Here is a 19,326-nt window from a genome sequence, read left to right as displayed (position 1 = left end):
TTTTAGCCATTAAGAAATAAGTGACCTTATTTTTATTTTCCCTTGAAAAAAATAAGCTAACTGAGCCAGTGTCACTTGGAGGAGGGAGTACTGAGGTGGAGTATTTTTGAGATTTCCACCTTTGATAGATAATAATTCTCCATCTTGAAGAATGGGTGACTTTATAGTTTACTCTAAAGTAGGGCTATTGGAACCTTTAAAGGTACCCTTAGTAATATATGAACACTGATCAGCCAGCTGCTGTTCACATGTGTGTTCTTGCCTGGGGTGGTGATGCTATTTACAGCTGCGGTTGGTGGCACCTGAACGTGATGAAGGGAAACCTCCTGATCTGGGTAGTACTGTGCCATATTAAAACAAAAACAAGCTGTTGAAGCTCAGACTTCATAATTAGGCAGATTGCATTGAGTTGTCATGCTGCATTTGTCATTCCCTGCAAAGTTGTGTGTCCCAAACCCAATGCAGATTAGTTACTTATTTTTCACCAAAGATGATGAGATAGCAGTACTCCTCGGAAAGTTCTTATTGGATAAAGAATAAGGAGGTGATTTAGCTTACTTGCTGCAGAACTGCTGTGCCACAGCAACTGTACCACACAGTGGCAGAAGTGTCCCTGTGTCTCAGGTTTTGGGTGTTAGACAAATGGCACACAACAGTTGTCCATTGGCACCTGGGAAATGATTCAAATGTCAGCTGTAACAGCACCCTGTGAATAATAAAGTGTAGTGTTTTCTAACCTTGATTATGATGCGATGATTAAAAATTGTCAGATTTAATGTAGGGTTCCCATGTCCTTCTTGATGGTTAAAATTAACATTTTCCATTTGTTCAAGCTCATCTTCAGTAATCTTCACAGAAGAAGTTTGCTCTTGCTTAGTACTTTTCTCTTAAGGCTTCCTGTTTCATGAATTGAACCTTTTAAAATTTGCTGAAGTAGATATTATCGTATAAACCTTTTTTAATTAAAACTAGGCATTTCAGAATTTTAGTAGCATGTTGTTCCATGTGAATTTAAAAGAAAACATAAGAGTTCTTCAGAAAAGTCACTAAAATGTCTTGTTATTTTTATGGTTTTCAAGGTTTATAATTGGTACTTAATCTAAGAGTGATAGGATGTATTGTACAGAAAAGAAGGATTAGGAACAGAACTACATTTGTGAGATGCAAAACATTATAGTTTTATAGATGGTGTCTTTTATTCTTAATGGCAGCTAAATGGAAGCACAGTGACAAGGGAAAAGAGGAAATGCAATACGCTGTTGGCTGGAGCGGCTCTCTGAATGTTGAAGAAGGGTAGGTGTTGAAATGCAGCTGTGATTAAAATGTCATATTCATGTTTAATAATTAGTAGCATATGCTTTTTTACTTGTACTTTTTCTTTCATCCAAGTGCATTCATGGTTGTGTGTACTTTAATGTTGAAAACAGAAATGGAGTAACATGTGTGATCAGAAACATTGCAAAAGTCACTCCTCATGCGTAGTGTGGTATTTCAGGGCAAGTTCATACAAAATTACAGAGGTACTCTCTGCAAATTGGTGTATTTGCATGTAATTTAGACATCTTAAGAGATCTGGATTATCATGCTTTTTATACGTTCCTGTTCTAGAAGGGAAAAAAATAATTACTGTTTTTGAAAAATCTACTTTTATAGTAGAGATTAAAGTTTGTTAGGGGATGTTGCAACTGGAAATGTGTCAATTTGTTTTAGAAATACTTCTTTTCATTTTCAAAACCTCAAGCAAATATAAAGTCAGCTTTCTGATCAAGGAATGATTTTGGGCTCTAGTCATTTCGGGACTTGGAAAATTTGCTTTGGTCATACATTTGGTATTTATACAATATTTCTGCTTGATCTGCCTTCAAATAACCAGACAGATGCTTTCTTGGGTCTCCCATATGGATGAGGATTTTGCATTTTATTATTAAGTTTGCAGCCTTGAGTTGCTGCTTGCCTTTGAACATGCTCCCTGTTGGCTTCAACCTTCTGTTATGCTGCAGGAGGTGTTGACTTAGTCTGCTTCACTCCAGTCTGTAAAAATCGTAATCCTTTGTAATAAAACTGCTGCTGCCACACATTTGAACTCTTATGTACATCTCTTTAAGGTTTGTTTTACACCTCCCTCCATACCACCACTGAAAATACTTTGTCATCTTTTATTAAAAAAAGGAAAATCTGTTTTGGGGTGGGTGTTTCTTACTACTATTACAGCCCTAGGAGACACTACCATATGGAACAGGTAGCTTTCTTTAGATAGGTGTGGTTATATTCACTGCATCTTGATTTAAGGTTTGCAAGTGTTACTGGTAGATGAGGGTTCTATTTCTGTGTGAGTATGGCAGTTACTGTCAGATTGTCGAAAGACTTGACTATGTTCTAGCCCCCCACTCCGGCAACGTTGCCTTCAACTGATAATGTTTTGGGGTGGTTAAGCTTTGCTATTGGAAGGTGAGATTTCACTTTCATTTTTTCATTTCAACTTAACATTGCTTTGAAGTTGTAACTGAATTGCAACTCATGTCAAACTTGCTTTTTCTTTCTGTTACTGTCTAGCCTAATTAATCACTCCTTGGGGAATAGAGGTGACCTGAAATGCAAATAATCAACAGTACTGTGGGCATTTATGCTTTTAAGTGCTCTTTGGGATGTCATTTTGAATTTATATGCTCTTTCATAAAAACTTTGTACTGCTGCTGTTGCCCCAGACAGTGTACAATTTTCTGTCATGGTAACAGGTAAATAACTTTTGATTTGAGATGTAGAGGCCTGCTCATCTGCTTGCCTTCTGCGTGGTTTCCTGCCATGCAATGAGCATGTTCAGTTATTGCATTAACTGGAAAGACCATGTTAGCCTTTCAAATGCTCTTCAAATTATAAAGCAGTGAAATGTCATGGGTATAAAGCCTACCTAATTGCATAATGTATTAAAAAATATTCTGATAAGTATAGTTCAGTTGTGTGTGTTTTTTTTTTTTTTTTAAAAAGTGGCCGTTCTTGTTATATCATTGTTGATCAGAAAAAAATTGTTTACCTTTAGGTACATGAGATTTAACTTGAATCTTTACTGAAGAGTGATGGCAGAATAATCAGTCTGTGAATCATGAAAGACGGCATTAGCAAGGTGCAATGAGCACTCATGCAATCTATTTGGGCACTCTTGAACTTGTAATTGAATGTCTTTAAAATGAAAGGGGTTTTTTTTGCTTTTTGTATGGATTTGTTATATTGTGTGCTGCATTAATATATTCTTAAAATATTAAAAATGTTGACTTGGCAAGATCTGTTGTGTAGGGCAAAATTTCATAACTGGAGAAAAAAATATGCTTACTAGTTTTATCTTTCTGTTTCTAGTGAGTGTGTGAGTAGTGTATTGTGTATCCCATTGGCAAGTCAGAAGAGGTAAGGATTGATACTCTCATATATATATATATATATATGTGCATCATCAGTCTCACTACATTACACTTTTATAAGTCTACAGCTTAGAGCAGGATTTGTTTTTAACTTCTAGTGTATCTTTGTGAAACAGGAGTTCCACAGGCCGTCCTGACTGGACCTGCATTGTGGTTGGCTTCACCTCTGGCTATGTTCGTTTTTACACCGAGGTACGTTTCTCAGCGTGGCAGGCCCACAAGCAAACTGTTGTAATGCACATCTATTTCTAGAAACCTTTTATTTCAGCAGATGATGTTTTTTGCCTTATCTAAGAAGAGGGGTAGTAATATTCATGTTTATTATTCCTTCTTTTCTAGAGTGGAGTACTGCTTCTTGCACAGCTTTTAAATGAAGATCCTGTCCTACAGCTTAAGTGCAGAACCTATGAAATTCCCAGGCATCCTGGTGTCACTGAACAGGTTTTGTCAGATTATTTCAAAAGCAAATTGGAGGTGTTAGAGGAGTCTTCTCCGTGAATCCGCTTGTGTCCTTTACTAGGTTTTGATGGGATGGACGATGCCTTAGAACAAGAGACTGGATTTCTTGTTCTAGAAGTATTCATGCCTGTGTAGTCTGAGGATTCAGAATTTCTTTTTATTTTTTGGAATATTTTGTTAGCTCTATAGATACATTTTTTTTTTCTGTTTTTCTCTGTGATAACATTGCAAGGGAAGGCGCTATTCATTTCCTGTTTATTCATTTATGTGCACAAAATATGATAACGTGTTGATGAAAGGAGGAAATGTAACTTGACAAGTGCCAAGAGCTCTGTGTACTCATTCATGAGAACTTATCTTAATTATTTCACAGAGAAGATAGCTGAAAATTTAAACAATCTTTATAGGAAATAGTGCTAGGAACCTGCATGATGTTATGAGTATCATACAGAAAAGGCTCTTGCAGATCTCAAGCTATTTAGTAGAAAAGCCATCTTTCTTTGTTCTTAGCTGAGTTGGCATGCTTTATGCAGAAAACTAACCAAGTTACAGAAATTTCCAAGTTTGCTTCATACAAGTGCTTATGTGATTTAATAAGACATTTTCAAATCAGTTTTGAAATACAAAATCATTAAAGAATTTTAGTCTTGAATTTATATGACCAGATTATCACATTTATGTCCCCAAGTGGTAAATCAGGTACTAATCCAGTTTCGGAATTTGGCTCATAAAACCTTGATACTTGCATTCTAGATAAACCTGTTTTTCTGTGGCCTTCACAAGCTGCTTTAACTTTTGGGTTTTTTCCATAAGCCGTAAAATAATAAGCAAACGTAACAGTAATTGGAAGAAGATAAAAATATGGAATTGTGTGCCTCAGTAGCTTACCCATGTGTTGGATGGTTTAGTATGGGATTTCTGTAGTTTTGCCTGAGTCTGTTGCCTGTGGCTTTTTAGATATTAGCTCTCTGGGTGTAATCCTCATCTTTGTGTAGTTAATAGTATAAAAAGCCAGAAAAGAAGCTGTTACAACAGCAATTTATTTATTTATTTTTGTATCCCTTCTCTAATTTTCTTCCATAGAATGAAGAACTAAGTATCTTGTACCCAGCAGCAATTGTGACAATTGATGGCTTCAGCCTCTTTCAGTCCCTTCGTGCATGTCGCAATCAGGTAGCCAGAGGTATGTTTAAGAGGAAATGTTTATTTCTGATTCTGTTAATAGTACTTTACATTACATTAAATTTACTTACGTTTGTTAAGTATCAAATGAAGGTGGAATTTGTATCTTCCTTGCTTGTCCATCAACATATAGACATCTACTGCATATGAGGAAATTTCTGCCTCGTTGCTGGAGCACAAGTTGTCCAAGTAGCATTGACTGTCCTTGTACATTCTCACTCTAATACTGTATACTGGTTTTGACTGGGATAGGGTTAATTTTTTTCATAGTAGCTGGTGTGGTGCTATGTTTTGGATTTGTGATAAAAACACCGTTCACAACACACGGATGTTTTAGGTATTGCTGAACAGTGCTTCCGCAGCATCAGGGTTTTTTCCGTTTCTCACGCTGCCCCACCAGCAGGCAGGCTGGGCGTTTGCCTGAAATTGGGAGGGGACATAGCTGGGACAGCTGACCCCAGCTGGCCAAGGGGCTATCCCATACCATATAGAGTCATGCCTGGCATTAAAAGCTGGGAGGAGAGAAGGAGGAAGGGGGGAATGTTGAGAGTTACGGCTTTTTACTTCCCAAGAAACTGTAATGTGATGAAGCCCTACTTTCCTGGAAACAGCTAAACACCTGCCTGCTGATGGGAAGTAGTGAATGAACTCATTATTTTGCTTTGCTTGCATGCAGAGCTTTTGTTTAACTGTTAAACTGTCTTTATCTCAATCTGCAGGTTTTCTTGCTTTTACTCTTCCAGTTCTCTTCCTCTTCTCTTCCTCATCTCACTAGAAGGGAGTGAGTGAGCAGATGTGTGGTGCTTAGCTGCCCACTGGGGTTAACCCACATGCTGCTGTGGTGCTTCTTAGCATGTCAGACTGCTGATTTCACTGTCAGTGAAATGCTTTCCTTCCCAGTGAGGGCCTTCTGGGAAGTGATAATGCTCTGATGATATGTCGGTGAGGGTCGCTGCTCTTTGTGTTAATGTCTATTGATAGGTGGTTTGATTGTGCAGCCCTTGATCCTGTTCCTTTACTATAGTGCCTGTTCATACTCTAATTTGGAAACAGGGTCAGTTTCCTGGGGTGAAAGGAGAACCACGTAACAGTACTGTGTGGTAAATTGCATGAGTATGGTGCTGTTACAGTTCTGCCAGATAAGATGTTAAACAGGTGCTGCTGAATTGTTCTCCCCAGTTTCCTGATGGTTGTTCTCATTGAACTTCAGAGTTGTCAGACTCTGGTTTCTTCTACAGCAAGCCCCACAGCAGACAATCATGAGGCTGCGCATAGGTGGGAAGCACAGTGGATCTGCCAGAATGACAGCATTAGGAACTGTTGGGACAGCAGCACCCTTAAACTGAGGCTTGAATCTTACGTAGAAGGGGTGAGTGGTAAAGAACTAAGAAACGCTGCTGCCCCATCGTATGGGGATGGCCCATAGGAATGGATTGGTCATTCTTTCTTCCAGTTTGGGATTAAGTGACACGAAATGAAGCTAGGTGACAGTAAATTCAAAATAAAAAATAGATGTGTGTTTGTGTAGCATGAGGCTGAGTTGTGGAATTCTTTGCCTGAGGTTGATATGGATGCTAAAAACTTGCTGGGGCCAGAGGGAAAACCGATAGATTAGTGGAGAAGAAAGCTGTGGAGGTTTACTGAGTGCTTAGAGCTTACCTGTGGTGGGGAAGGTCTCTTCAGAAGCAGGTTTAGAGAAAGCATCAGGTATGTGTCCTTGTTCTACTATTCTTCCCTAGACATCTGGTTTTAGCTCTGCTCAGATCCTGGTCTGCCATGCTAAATGGTTCCCTGGGTCTATCCAACAGTGCCTGTTCTCTTAATCAAAAGGTAGCATTTCTATGGAATATAAGAGAAGGAAAAACTCTTGTAAATCAGAACTTTAAAACTGGTATTCTGTGAATCATGCAACAAGTACAAAAGGAAACAGATACTATAACAAGAAATATCCATCTGCTTTCACAACCAGAACATGCTCTGCTCTACTCATTCAATGAGATCACCACTTGCAGAGAAGTGCTTACGCCTAGTTGTAATATCTGCAGCCAGAGTGCTATATCTTCTTTCATTCTTGATAGTTTGTTTGTTGTAATAGATACTTTTGAGAAGTTTCAATCTTTGCTTTATCTTTACCACTGTTGTTACCTCATGTTGCTGCATATCTAGTGAGTGTGCTGGCTTTGCAAGTTTTTGGCAGAGGAATTTCCATTTAAATATGCCCAGACCATAGAAATAAATTTTTAAATTGTACAGAATATTAAACCATAAATGACTAGTAAAACAAAGCTCTCGGCAAGTACAAAATACAGTTGTGATGGAGTATCATGTGCAATTTTATTCAGTGAGTTTTTAAAAAATGTTCTAATTTCATTAAGGTAAGTATTTCAAAAGGCCATTTTTAGCTCAGCAGATGTTTAAATGTATGTTAATTTAAAACGATGTTATTTTGTGTCTTCAGATTGCATCAGTTTTTTGCCCTCTTGTGTTGTTCCTTTGTCTTTGACTCAGTAGGAATTTTTTTGTGTTTTATCAACTTTTGTCAGCTGCAGCATCTGGCAATGAGAATGTTCAGCCTCCACCATTAGCTTATAAGAAATGGGGTTTGCAAGATGTGGATATCATTGTTGACCATGCTAGTATTGGTAAGCATTTCTGTTTAATTTCAGATATTTGGCTTAAATGAAACTGAATATTTTCGTGCTGTGAAATTCGGAGTGAGAGCACTTAGTGGTACTGGTTGGATAGAAATAAATAGTGGGAGAAGGCTGTTGTAGTGAATGATCTCATTAACCATCATCAAAAATATATTTTACTTTCTCTTCTAGTCTGGTTGGGCCTCCCCTTTCCACTTGAGGGGGACAAAGGATGTTACAGCTGTAGCTGTCCTGTCCTCTCTTGTTTGGTAAGAAACAGCTGAGAGAGACTAGATCAGATGCAGTTACTCCCATTTCTGTCAGGTTAAAGAACTGTCTGGCAGGCAGGGTAAGACTGGTAAGGGTCTGTCCTCAGTCTAGCACATAAAGAAACTAAAATGTGAGATTGCTCCTTTCCAAAAAAGGCAAACTGACTTTTAGGCTCTCAGACTTTTACTCCTTAGGAATTTGCAGAAGCCCAGGTTCTTGTCAAACAGGCAGTTCTGAGGGATAGTAAGCTTCATTTGTCTCCCACCCTTTTCATAAAAGCAGGTAAGAGGTCAGAATGGGGCTAACAAGGCAGGTGAAGTGAATTGGGTAGAAGTGTTTTTGCTGTTAAACTCCGCTGATTTTTTTTTTCTTCTAAACAAACCAACTACGCTTTACAATTAGCCGATGTACTTCCAGTTACTCTCTACTGTGTTCTTTGGAATTTCTGTGGTTAAAGCTGCTCTGGTCAGCCAAGAAGGCAGGAATATATTTGGGCTTCTAGAGCAATTGCATGCCTTTGTTCTGAAAGTATAAGACATTCACTTTAATATTTTTGTTAGGCATCATGACACTGTCTCCTTTCGATCAAATGAAGACTGCCTCCAATATAGGTGGATATTATGCAGCTATAAAAAACAGCCCACCTGCTATGTCTCAGTATGTTACTGTTGGATCCAATCCTTTCACTGGTTTCTTTTTTGCCCTGGAGGTATGTACTACAAAGCTGACTTGCTGAAACTTTAAATAATTACTCCTTTTCTTTTCTGCGTGGGTATTTCTGAAGTATTCTTATGTTCATTTTATGCTGACATTTCCCCTTCTTGATCTTCTGAAACTGGAACGATTTGCAGTGGATGTGATAGTAATGTCTACCACAGGTTCCTGCTAATGAGAGATTTTTATTTTCTATCTTAAAATGAATGTGATAGTCAAGTAATTTTTTACGATTTGTTAATTTATTGCCAATTAAGTAACTGAAGTTTTTTTTAAAAATTATGTTGAGATTGTGTAAACATGCACCTTAGTGATTTTTGGAGGCCTTTTGGTCTTTGATCCTGTATACACATGGCCTGTGTATATTTGGTCATTTCACATAGTGACACTAGTACTTGCAGAAGAAAACTGTGACTTAAGCTGAACGATATCTGTAGGACACTTATGTTGTCTTCTGTTGTACTGGAGGAGAAGGATGGCAATGTAGCTGTGTGTCTTGTACATTCAGACTCTATGTGTGTGCTGTCCTTATCAGGGTTGAAAGCGATTGAAAATGCTAGAATCAGAATTTTGATTTTGTACTTGCTTTTCCAATATGTTTATGAAAAAACTGCTTACGTTGATATTTGCAAGGATGCCAAAGCCATACACCCGGTAACTCTCCATGATAAATCATACACAGGGTTTTTTTAACTTCTGTTGCAGACAAACATACTGAGCTACCAGTGACTTGCAGGAGGATTTTGAAATGGTAAAGAGATGTCAGAATGGCTTTTCTGGGGGCAATGAATTAAAATTTTGCAGTCTTAAAGCTATGCTTTCTGAGCTGAAAGTCCGTAGGAGGCCTGACAAACTATTCTGCAATTGAGTTCAGTGTAAGAACTATTTCTTGGCTTTCTAAACACTTTGTTCCTTCATTTCAGGGTGGCTCACAGCTGACTAGTTTTTGACTTTCTAAACACTTTGTTCCTTTCTTTCAGGGTAGCTCACAGCCACTGTTGTCTCATGTTGCCTTAGCAGTTGCAAGCAAACTGACTTCGGCATTATTTAATGCTGCCAGGTAATAAAATAAAAAATGGCATTAAATTATTTCTGTTTTAGTACCTACATGAATAGTTTAAGAATTTTTAGAACCGTTAGTATGATTCTCCTAATGTGATTTTCTATTGCAAGTGGCTGGCTTGGTTGGAAGAGTAAACATGAAGAAGAACCTGCCCAAAAACAGAAGCCAAAGGTTGAACCTGCAACCCCATTGGCAGTGAGGTGAGTTTTACATGCTGTCTCAATTGCTTTAGATGTCTTGTGTTTTTAATTACTTGAATTATTTTGAAAGGCACATAATTGATGAACGTGTTTTTCTTGACTTCAAGCAGTGATGATAGTTTGCAGGTTTTTAAGCTTTGTTTCATTTCAGTTTATCATTCTGGACAAATAATTACCCATCTCCTTCACTTCCAGTGTGCTGGGTTCATTGTGACTGTGAAAGAACAGCATGCACAGTTTAATGACAGTATAAGTAAATGTCAGTCCTGAAATTTATCGCTGAAGTGCTTCAAAGAAGCTGTGTAAGGTGCTTGCAACTTACGATAGCGTAAAGCCCCTCACAAAAATTAGGTGGTATCCTGTTTGCCTGTTGATTGTGGAGAGAGGATAATGGGGGCAACAGGTTGTAGCCTAATGTTATCAAGGAAGCTGATAAAATACTAAATTAATTCCTGATTGTTTTTCCTGATATTTTTTTTTTTAAGTATTCTCAAGACCATTCAGCAATAAGGCAGGGCTTATAAAGTAACCCGCTGCTCTGAGATCCCTGCCGGACAACGCATGGCAAGACAGTCGCTTATCCTAGTTTCTGAACTTTGGTTTTCAGTAGTTTAACAGATCTATGAGATCTCTCAGACAGCACATGAACTTTTTTCATGATTTGCTCTTAATGTTACCTGTACCTTTATGTTAACTTAAAAAAAGAAATCTTAGTCCTTATAAGATACTCTGTTTACTGTTTCTGAGGAAAAGTAGGTATCTAGTGTTTTTACTTGATTTTTTAATATTTTTTTTTTTTAGGTTTGGACTCCCAGATTCCCGTCGCCATGGAGAAAGAATATGTCTTTCTCCATGTAACACTTTGGCAGCAGTAACAGATGGTTTTGGAAGGGTTATTTTACTGGATGTGACAAGAGGACTTGCAGTTCGCATGTGGAAAGGTGTGTTATGTACAACAAATAATATTCTTCCAACACTGTGGTGTCTTATGTTCAGACTTAGAATTCCAAGTGATTTTCCATTATTAAGACTTTGGTACATTGTGTTGTTACAAACTAAAGGCAGATGTAACATAAAGTCCTTAAGTGTATTGTTGTAGTGATCCCTGAAATACTGATATGGTCTATAGTAAACATTTGATCTGTTTGGTTTAGATTTTGGTGTAGACTTTTAAATTTTTTCCCCACAGACTGTATCCCAATGGAAAGCTTTTGACCTGATTTTTTTGGAAGAGCTTTAGTGGGCTTCTCCAAGATTCTTTCTCTTGATAAGCTCTAGTATCTTCTTCAGTTCTGCTGAGAAAATAAACAGAAGTTTGAGAAATCTGTAAGAGGGATACACAACTTGTTAGAGTCTTGTTTCATCATGGTGACTGCGCAGGGAGTGCTCAGTCTCTTCTAAACCGAGGGCTTTTTGTAAAATAATGCAGATGTTAAGCTCTCAAACTGTAATTATACCTAATGTTACGACACTTTATTTTCTCTATAGAATTAAAATTTTGCAGCTTTTTGGGAGATCAAAGTTTTAAGAACAGGTAGAAAATCTCTAGCTTCCCTTGTCTTCCCCCCCCCCCGCCCCCCAAGATTAATTATGAATACAGCAGCTACTTCAGCAGCTTGCTAACAGTGTAATAGCTAAAGTAATCATTTCCCCTGTGCATTCCCCTTCTCTCACATTTTGAAGCTTATTAGCTTTAATAGGTGCTTGCTGATGTTCTTGGACTTGGTTTTTTTTGCTCATTACTGAGAGCTTCATATTATCTAGGAATTACTTTTAAGAGTCCCAAGCTTTATTTGATAGTCAGACACATATTTACAATTTGCCAGCCTTTCCCCAGTGAGGCTGTTGAGATGTGAGATAGCTTCTTTTCCTTTTTTTTTTTTTTTTTTTTTTAGCAAAACTTTCTACTGAATTAAATGTTTTGGACTGTACCTTTTCTCATTGAATTGTGAATACTTTTCAACCTTCTCAGTGTAATATATCTTGTTATAAACTTGTTTTATACATTAGTATTTCACTTGTGGTTTGGAGTCTTCATTTGTGCTTGCTAAACCATTGTGTAGTTTAGTCATGTCAGTAGAGCATCTCTGCCTTTTTTTTTTTTTTTAGGAAGATTTTATCAGGGAAAGTATTTTCCTGACTGAGAGAGAAAAAAGATGAGTATGTTTATTGGGTTACTAAAAATTGCATTTTAATGATGGTAAGATATGAATGAAAATGTACATATCCTATTTAATAAGTTATACAAATTTCCTTCCTTAAATCCCTTTTTGTTGATTTGAAACATGGGACATCTGGACACTTCATTTAAGAGATCTTTCTTCTCTGAGAGGCTTTTGCAGTGGTGTAATGTCCAGAGTCCAGACCTGATGAGTCTGGGGTTTTCTGTGGCTTCTTCCAGAAGAACTTGTTCCTCCCCAGATCTTTGCAGGAGGCTGCATCTGATGGCCCTGCTCAGAGCCCGTGGACCACAGTTCTTGACAGGATTCTGGCTGCTGGCAGAGTAGCACAGTTTGAAACAAAGCTTAGGACCGTTTGCTGCTGGAATAGTACTTAAGTGGGTGGTGGTGTTTACTAATTGTGTATTAATTTCTGTACACTAAGGAACTTCTGCTTTCTTTTATGAAGGGTACCGTGATGCAGAAGTTGGTTGGATACAGACTGTAGAGGACCTTCATGAAAGGGAAACTGAGAAGATGGATTTTTCTCCTTTTGGAAATGCACAGGGTCCAAGCAGAGTAGCTCAGTTCCTTGTGATTTATGCTGCAAGGAGAGGCATTCTGGAAGTGTGGAGCACGCAGCAAGGGCCTCGGGTTGGAGCCTTCAATGTGGGGAAGTGTTGTAGGTAAGAAACAGCTAGCAGGTAGGCATATTGCCTGTGCTGCTGCCATAAAGTGATATGTGGATATGCCAGTGGTAAAACTGGGAAGTGCTGGCAGGCGCTTTTTGCATTGCCCACAGTGTTTCTACTGAATGCAGCTTGTTGTTTTATACAAGGGGACTTTGTCATGTTTCATCACTCTACCGTCTTTTTTGATAAATGCATTTAGCAGTTGTTAAACTTCAGCTCTATAAAATTTCAGCTCTATAAAATTTGTCAGCTTTTTATTCAATGTGTAGAAAGAGGAAGGTTGCTAATTTTTTCTTCACTCTAAAGGCCACAGGGTTTTTTTTTGTTTGTTTCAGGTTGTTGTATCCTGGTTATAAAATAATGGGTCTAAACAATGTGACCAGTCAGGGGTGGCAGCCCCAGACTTATCAGATATGCCTCGTTGATCCAGTCTCTGGAAGTGTAAAAACTATCCATGTACCTTTCCATCTAGCACTGAGGTAAGGACTTTATGTGCTCTGTATGACCTAATGAATTTTGTTAGGTTTTTTGGAAACAATGTTTTATGTAGAGAAAGCAATTCTGGTGTTCCTTCTGACTAGTACTCTAGTAATAGTCTTATTGTTTTGTATGCATTGACTTGATTTTTATTAATGTGATGTTAACTTAAAAGTAACATACATAATTAAAGGGTTTTTTTTCAGAATCCTTCGCTTTAGTTCTTTTCACTCATACAATTAAAATAATTTCCCTTCAGTGATAAGAAGAGTGAGCGAGCAAAGGATATGCATCTAGTGAAGAAGTTAAATGCTTTACTCAAAGCTAAAACCTCAGATCCAGGTAGGTTCTCTTGTATAATTTCTTAAGACGGTACGTTGTCAAGTGGTTCTTGTGTTATCTGTCCTGTAAGGATGCAAACACAGGTCTGATTGTGCTACGTTCCGACAGCTGTATGTGCTATGAATTATGATCTTTAGCTTGGTTTTTTTTTTAATAAACTACCAGATTAAATTTAATCTTGTGCAGGGATCCAGTATAAGCCTTGTCTGCCCTGTAAATCTTAACTAAACTATACTTTGAGTGCTTGCATGAAACACAGTGTGGTTGTGGTCAGTTATGCTGTGTAATGGAGTTCAGCATTTGACTCTATAGGTACCCTTCTTTCTGTCAGTAATACAGGTATCTTACAAGAGATGGATTTGGTTTAAGAGGTGGCACTTAGCTGTTATTTTGTTTCATTTTCCCCAAGCTTGTTTTATCAGCTTCTCTAATAGTGTCTTCATCTCTATAGATGCACGTGGGTTCAAGCTACACTGTGGTGTGGGTTGACTTACTTTTCAGAACGAGTTTGAGAAATATGAATTGAAGTTGTGACTGTATTTCTTTGCAGATCTGATTGAAGCTGAAGCAAAGGAATTAATACTTGATATCAAATACCCTGCTACAAAGAAACAGGTGAATATGTAGAAGCTAGTATACTTCAATATTAGGGAAAAAATTGCATGATCAGATTAAGAGTGCTAAATCTTTTTAAGTCTTTCAAAGTACGTTACTTTTTCCTAGAATTACTTGGAGGAAATAATTGAGCTATTTTGTTCTGATGTGGGTTTTGTGGGTTTAATTTTTTTCTTTACCATTTATTAATTGGAATTAATTTTGACTTGTGACTTCCCCAAGGCATCTTCTGTGCTAAAAGTCAAAGTAATAACAAGAGAGCAGACCTTTCTGTAGGATCAAAGTATGCCACAAGTATATGTGAAGACAAAATATAGATGAAAAATCATTGTCGAAGTTGCGCTATTGTTGGCTTACCTTATATATTTTTACAGGGAAATTAAGTAAATGTTTAATTCTGTTGAACGTCTGCTTAACAGGCTCTGGAAAGTATACTGACAAGTGAACGTGTGCCGCTTTCATCTCTCACAAACATCACTCAGACATTAATGGATAATTTAAATAAACAGGGTAAGTGGATATTTATTTTTTAAATATGGAGAGGCGTTTGCACCTTGTCTGCAGTGCTGTAAGACTATTGTAGAACTATTCTCTCCCATAAGACTAGACTTGGTCTGCTTAGTTTTGCTGCTAGATACTATAGGATGTTGCTTCTACATTATTTATTTCTTTAAAATGCAGACTGCAAATAGCTTGCTAGTAAGTATGCTTTGCTATGCTTGCTATGTGCTTAGTAACTTGTGATTATATTTAAAAAAACAAACCCAAACCCCCAACAACCGGGCTTGGTACTTAAATCTAGTAAAAGTTTCCTTCAGAAAGAAGCTTTCACAGACTTCTGTCGGTAGATGTTTTAGTTTGTTCTCTCTCCAAGGAAGGCAGTAAGTATATGGTACTTTGGATCTGTGAATTTTAATGTACTGGAAGCACAAAATCCTTATTACTGAGGATGTGAGCTCTGGCCAGATGCCTGGTATCTTTTCTTGCGAAGCTTTGCTGAAGCTATATTTCATATGTTAGTAGAGATTTCGGAGCCAGTGTCAGGAAATGTCATTTCCCATTCAAAATCTTGTTGCTGAAAGTCTGCAAGATTGTTTCTTTGAAATTAGACACTTTGATCTTTTTAAAATTGCGAGAGCCTTCTTTGTGCTTGAGGTGACCACATTTGGGAGACCCAGCTGGGGACTGAGGAACAGAGAAGAAGGTGCCTCCCACTTCCTTTGCATGTGTTGGGACTTCTCAGCAGCGCAGCTGCTTTTTCTTTGTTTTGGTTATCACTGGATTTAATTCAGCTTGTTAGATGAGGCTTCAGCCATAGGAGTCAAGAAATCCTTACCACTGTTGTGTGGAAGTCCTGAATAAGCCATTTGTTAATTAGAAAGGCTGTGTCCCTTGTCGTGCCTCAGTGAGAACGTGACAACATATTTTTGTAGTTTCAGAGCCTTGAGAGGATCTCTTTCTTTCACTTGTATCAGTGGTGGGGTTTCTGTTACCATTTTCTTGAAGCAGATAGAGGAGGTTGAGAGCTTCACACGTGAGTTCTCTACCTAATTTTGGTCTGACATTCTAAATCACTAGCATTGTCCATTTATATTGGAACTCCTAAAAAACTGAAGAAAAATGGAAACGTGGCCTTTTACGCTGAAGAGAGATTGACAGAACTGTATACCTACTGGGGTCTGTTCGTTTATTTTTAATCTTTAATCTCTTATTGTCATACATAACATTCTCTCCTCACAGTCATAAGAAAGAGGAACTTGGCTGATGTTCTGGCCTTCTAATTTCAGAACAGTAGTGGCGCATCCTTCCACTTGTGCTTAGTAGGTAAAAGATAACGTGAAGGAGATGCTGGGCTCTGAATGCTGTAGTTGCAAAGAAAAGGTCAAGTGGCTGTGTGGCAAGCTCTGTGCATTTCTTTTCTGTTTTTAGGATTTTTAATAGCAACGTGTCAAAAGTATTTAAGGGTTTGTAGGGAGAAAATCATGTTTAGAAGCTGTGAAGATGATATATTCAGAGATATATTTTGTATAGAAAGGGCCTCTCAGGATCTCTAAAATGCTTTCTTTTAAAATAAATAAGTTGGCATAGAGATTCTGTCAACGTTATGTTGATGTTAGTTTCTTACATTCTGATTGTTTTAATTGTTACTGAAATTTGAATGTCAATAGATACATGAAATTTCCGACTGAGATTGTAGAAATACAAAAGGCAGTGTCTTGCAGAGGTGAAACTGAATTAATTTCAGTAGATATTAAGCTCTCTTCTGATGCGAGGAATATGCTTAAAATACTGTAAGAATGAATAAAATATTGTAGTCTGGTATTCTTGATAAAAGAAAATACGTTTGAGACTTAATGTATTTCAGTTTTTGGCAATTTCTGGTTTGGCCTTAAACCAGGAAATTAGAATAGATTTGTCTTTTGTTCAGTTCCACATTGTCAACCTTCTTCAGTTTAAAAATGAGCCTGATATCTTTCTCTAATACTTCTCGGAAAAAATAATTCTTGTTTTATACTGCTGTGAATTAAATGTAGTAATTGCAGGCAGCAGCGCATCAAAAAATTACATTGAGAGACGTAAGTCTCTGCAGTTGTAATAAAGGAGAAGTTTAATGCAGCTGTGAAGTATGTTTCACTACTCCGGGCTGTATATCCAAATTCAAATGAGGTTTTATTTTTTTCTCAGAGCTTGAGTGTGTGGATGAAGGACTACTGCAGTTCTGCGCAAACAAGTTAAAGCTGTTACATCTTTATGAACTAGTTAGCAAACTAAATTCCCAAAGCATACAGAAAGACGCTCCACCCTCGGATAATGTGAGTAACTTCAAAATGCAATTGTCTTATAGAATCAAGTAATGATTTGGTCATAAAAATATGTTTTCAAGGCCTTGGATAAAATAAGTAGGTAAGCAAGTTTCATGTTTTTGTGGCTTGGAACTTTTAGTGAAGTCATTGTTTTATAATGGTTTTTTTTCCCCCGCTGTGTAATTCATCTACCTAATACTCTTTAGCAGTCACAGAGTTGAGACAGTTCAGTCCTTTATCCAAAGCATATTCTTACCTTTGTTTAGTTTTGGAGGGGTGTTTTGGGACCAGTAGAAATAACAAATTCTGATACTTACTTTTATAGCATCATAATTTGGTTTGTTTTTGATAATAATTTGTAGAACTGCTTATACATTTGTAAAAGCCATGTGGAGTGGTGTTACATAGGCTTGTTTGCTCGATGGATGATTGTTATGTTATCGGCAGGATCTAAATGTGGGAAATGCATTGGTTGAAGTCCTTAAATATGAAGCTAGTCAAGGTCTCCCTGTGAGCTGTATGAATAGCTGATTTTCATAATCATCATCACAGAACAGTTTGCTTGGGTTGGGAGGGACCTTAAAGATCATCTAGTTCCAACCCCCTTGCCTTGGGCAGGGACACCTTCCACCAGACCAGGCTGCTCAAAGCCCTGTCCAGCCTGGCCTTGAACACCCCTGGGGATGGGGCATCCACAGCTTCTCTGGGCAACCTGTGCCAGTGTCTCAGCACCCTCACAGTGAAGGATTTCTTCTCGATACCTAATCTAAATCTGCCCTCTTTTGGTTTTTTTGGGTTTTTTTTTTGAGATTATTCAATCTTTACTTTTTAAAGACATCTTTAATATTCAAAATGAAATATTTTGCCTCTTCTGACTTTTGCTGTAGTTTTTACTGTGTTTTTCAAAACATCTGTTTACTTGTGGATTTTTTGGGCTTTTGCCTTTAAGGACTTGGCTAAACTGCTTCGACTGGAAGAAAGAGATTTTCGTAGGCTTGAAACTTTACTGGAGAACTACAAGAAAGAAAACACACAAAGTACTGTTCAGTTTGCTGATGAGAAGGATGACTCACTGTCTGTGAAAATGTTCTTAGAATATTTGGAATATGAAAAGGACATGATTAATGTGAAAAATATGGAAGATGGAGAGTATGTGGCTTTAGGTAAGAGCTACCAAAGTGTTTGTCATACAACTTGAAGACTGATTATAATCTAAGATGGTATAAATATTCTAGCCTTAATCTGGTTTACCTTGAAGTAGTATGTGACAGTGCTACTTCCAGACTCTCACCTTTAGTTATAGGTCTCTCTACCTAGATGGATATTAATACAAGTTGACTATAACTGTGGATATAACTACCCTAAAGTGATGTTACGACTGTTTATTTGTTTATGAATGCCACTAAGTTGGACAGTGATAACTAGATACTTCACAGAGCAGCTGTATTTTGCTGTTTCTGGGCTGACTTTACCCTCAGAGATGGGGGAGCTGACTAGAGGCAGCATTAGGACCATTAGGTGACAGAATAAGGATTCCACATTTGTTGAGCTGAAACTTTGGACAATGTTGATCTGAAATATTATGGATGGGGAGAGCGTGTGGGCTGTCTGTTGGGTTGTATGATGGGGTTACTGTCTGTAGTCTGCTATAGTTTGCAAATCTGTTCCAGACTGTCCTTGAGGGGATCTTGGAGAATAACTAGTGGAAGCAGCTTGAGCTAAATTTGTCTCAAAGGCACTGTCTTTCCAGAAGGTTTCTTTTCCAGGGAAATTTTGGTGTGAACACGGAATTCTGTGCATTGGTGTTGTATGGCGGTCGCTTTGTAGCCTCCTGCTTATTTTAGCTATAATTGTCAGACTTTCAGAGGAATTGGGATTGAAAAGTTAGGCAGAAGTTTGGCTTTCATCTGTAAGAAGATGAAGGGCTGTTCTGAAGCAATCTTAGAATTTGCATTTTCTCTACCATAACAATATATTTAGTTTTAAGAATGGGGATAGAAGTACTGTGGTTCAGCCATGGTGCCTGTAGTGGGGGTTGGAGTAGCCACGGTGCCTGTTGCCAGGGTTGGAGCAGTTGTGGAGCCTGTCATGGTGTCAGATCCAGACACCTCTTCCCTTGAGGGTGTGGATTGTGTTGAGCAGGGCTCCCCCGCCGTGTGGCAGTGATTTGTGTCTCTCCAGAATTGACAGGGTGACAGCATACTTCTTCCCAGCTATTTTACTAGTTGTTCAGGATTCTGTGCTTGCTCAGAAGTGAAATTCCAAAACACTGGAGGTGACCACTGTCCTAAGCACTTGCCCAC

The 19,326-nt window shown here is 38.0% G+C and overlaps 1 protein-coding gene across 3 annotated transcripts in view; it reads left to right on the top strand.

Annotated features, from left to right (window-relative positions):
• Positions 1-19,326, top strand: part of RAB3GAP2 (RAB3 GTPase activating non-catalytic protein subunit 2) — a 48,801-nt gene that overhangs the window by 13,024 nt on the left and 16,451 nt on the right. For 2 of the 3 annotated variants that reach the window (XM_040611501.1, XM_040611500.1), the window contains exons 4-20: positions 1,212-1,293; positions 3,352-3,399; positions 3,530-3,605; positions 3,753-3,854; positions 4,956-5,055; positions 7,598-7,696; positions 8,518-8,666; positions 9,652-9,731; positions 9,845-9,934; positions 10,736-10,875; positions 12,563-12,779; positions 13,121-13,264; positions 13,522-13,604; positions 14,155-14,219; positions 14,639-14,729; positions 16,905-17,032; positions 17,973-18,186. In XM_040611501.1, the coding sequence (XP_040467435.1) occupies positions 1,212-1,293; positions 3,352-3,399; positions 3,530-3,605; positions 3,753-3,854; positions 4,956-5,055; positions 7,598-7,696; positions 8,518-8,666; positions 9,652-9,731; positions 9,845-9,934; positions 10,736-10,875; positions 12,563-12,779; positions 13,121-13,264; positions 13,522-13,604; positions 14,155-14,219; positions 14,639-14,729; positions 16,905-17,032; positions 17,973-18,186 (1,908 nt within the window). The remainder of the gene's footprint in view (positions 1-1,211; positions 1,294-3,351; positions 3,400-3,529; positions 3,606-3,752; positions 3,855-4,955; positions 5,056-7,597; positions 7,697-8,517; positions 8,667-9,651; positions 9,732-9,844; positions 9,935-10,735; positions 10,876-12,562; positions 12,780-13,120; positions 13,265-13,521; positions 13,605-14,154; positions 14,220-14,638; positions 14,730-16,904; positions 17,033-17,972; positions 18,187-19,326) is intronic. The other variant, XM_040611502.1, reaches the window with a different exon arrangement.

The sequence above is a fragment of the Falco naumanni genome, chromosome 12, assembly GCF_017639655.2.
Source record: "Falco naumanni isolate bFalNau1 chromosome 12, bFalNau1.pat, whole genome shotgun sequence".
NCBI lineage: Eukaryota > Metazoa > Chordata > Aves > Falconiformes > Falconidae > Falco > Falco naumanni.
This window is presented reverse-complemented; position numbering and strand designations above follow the sequence as displayed.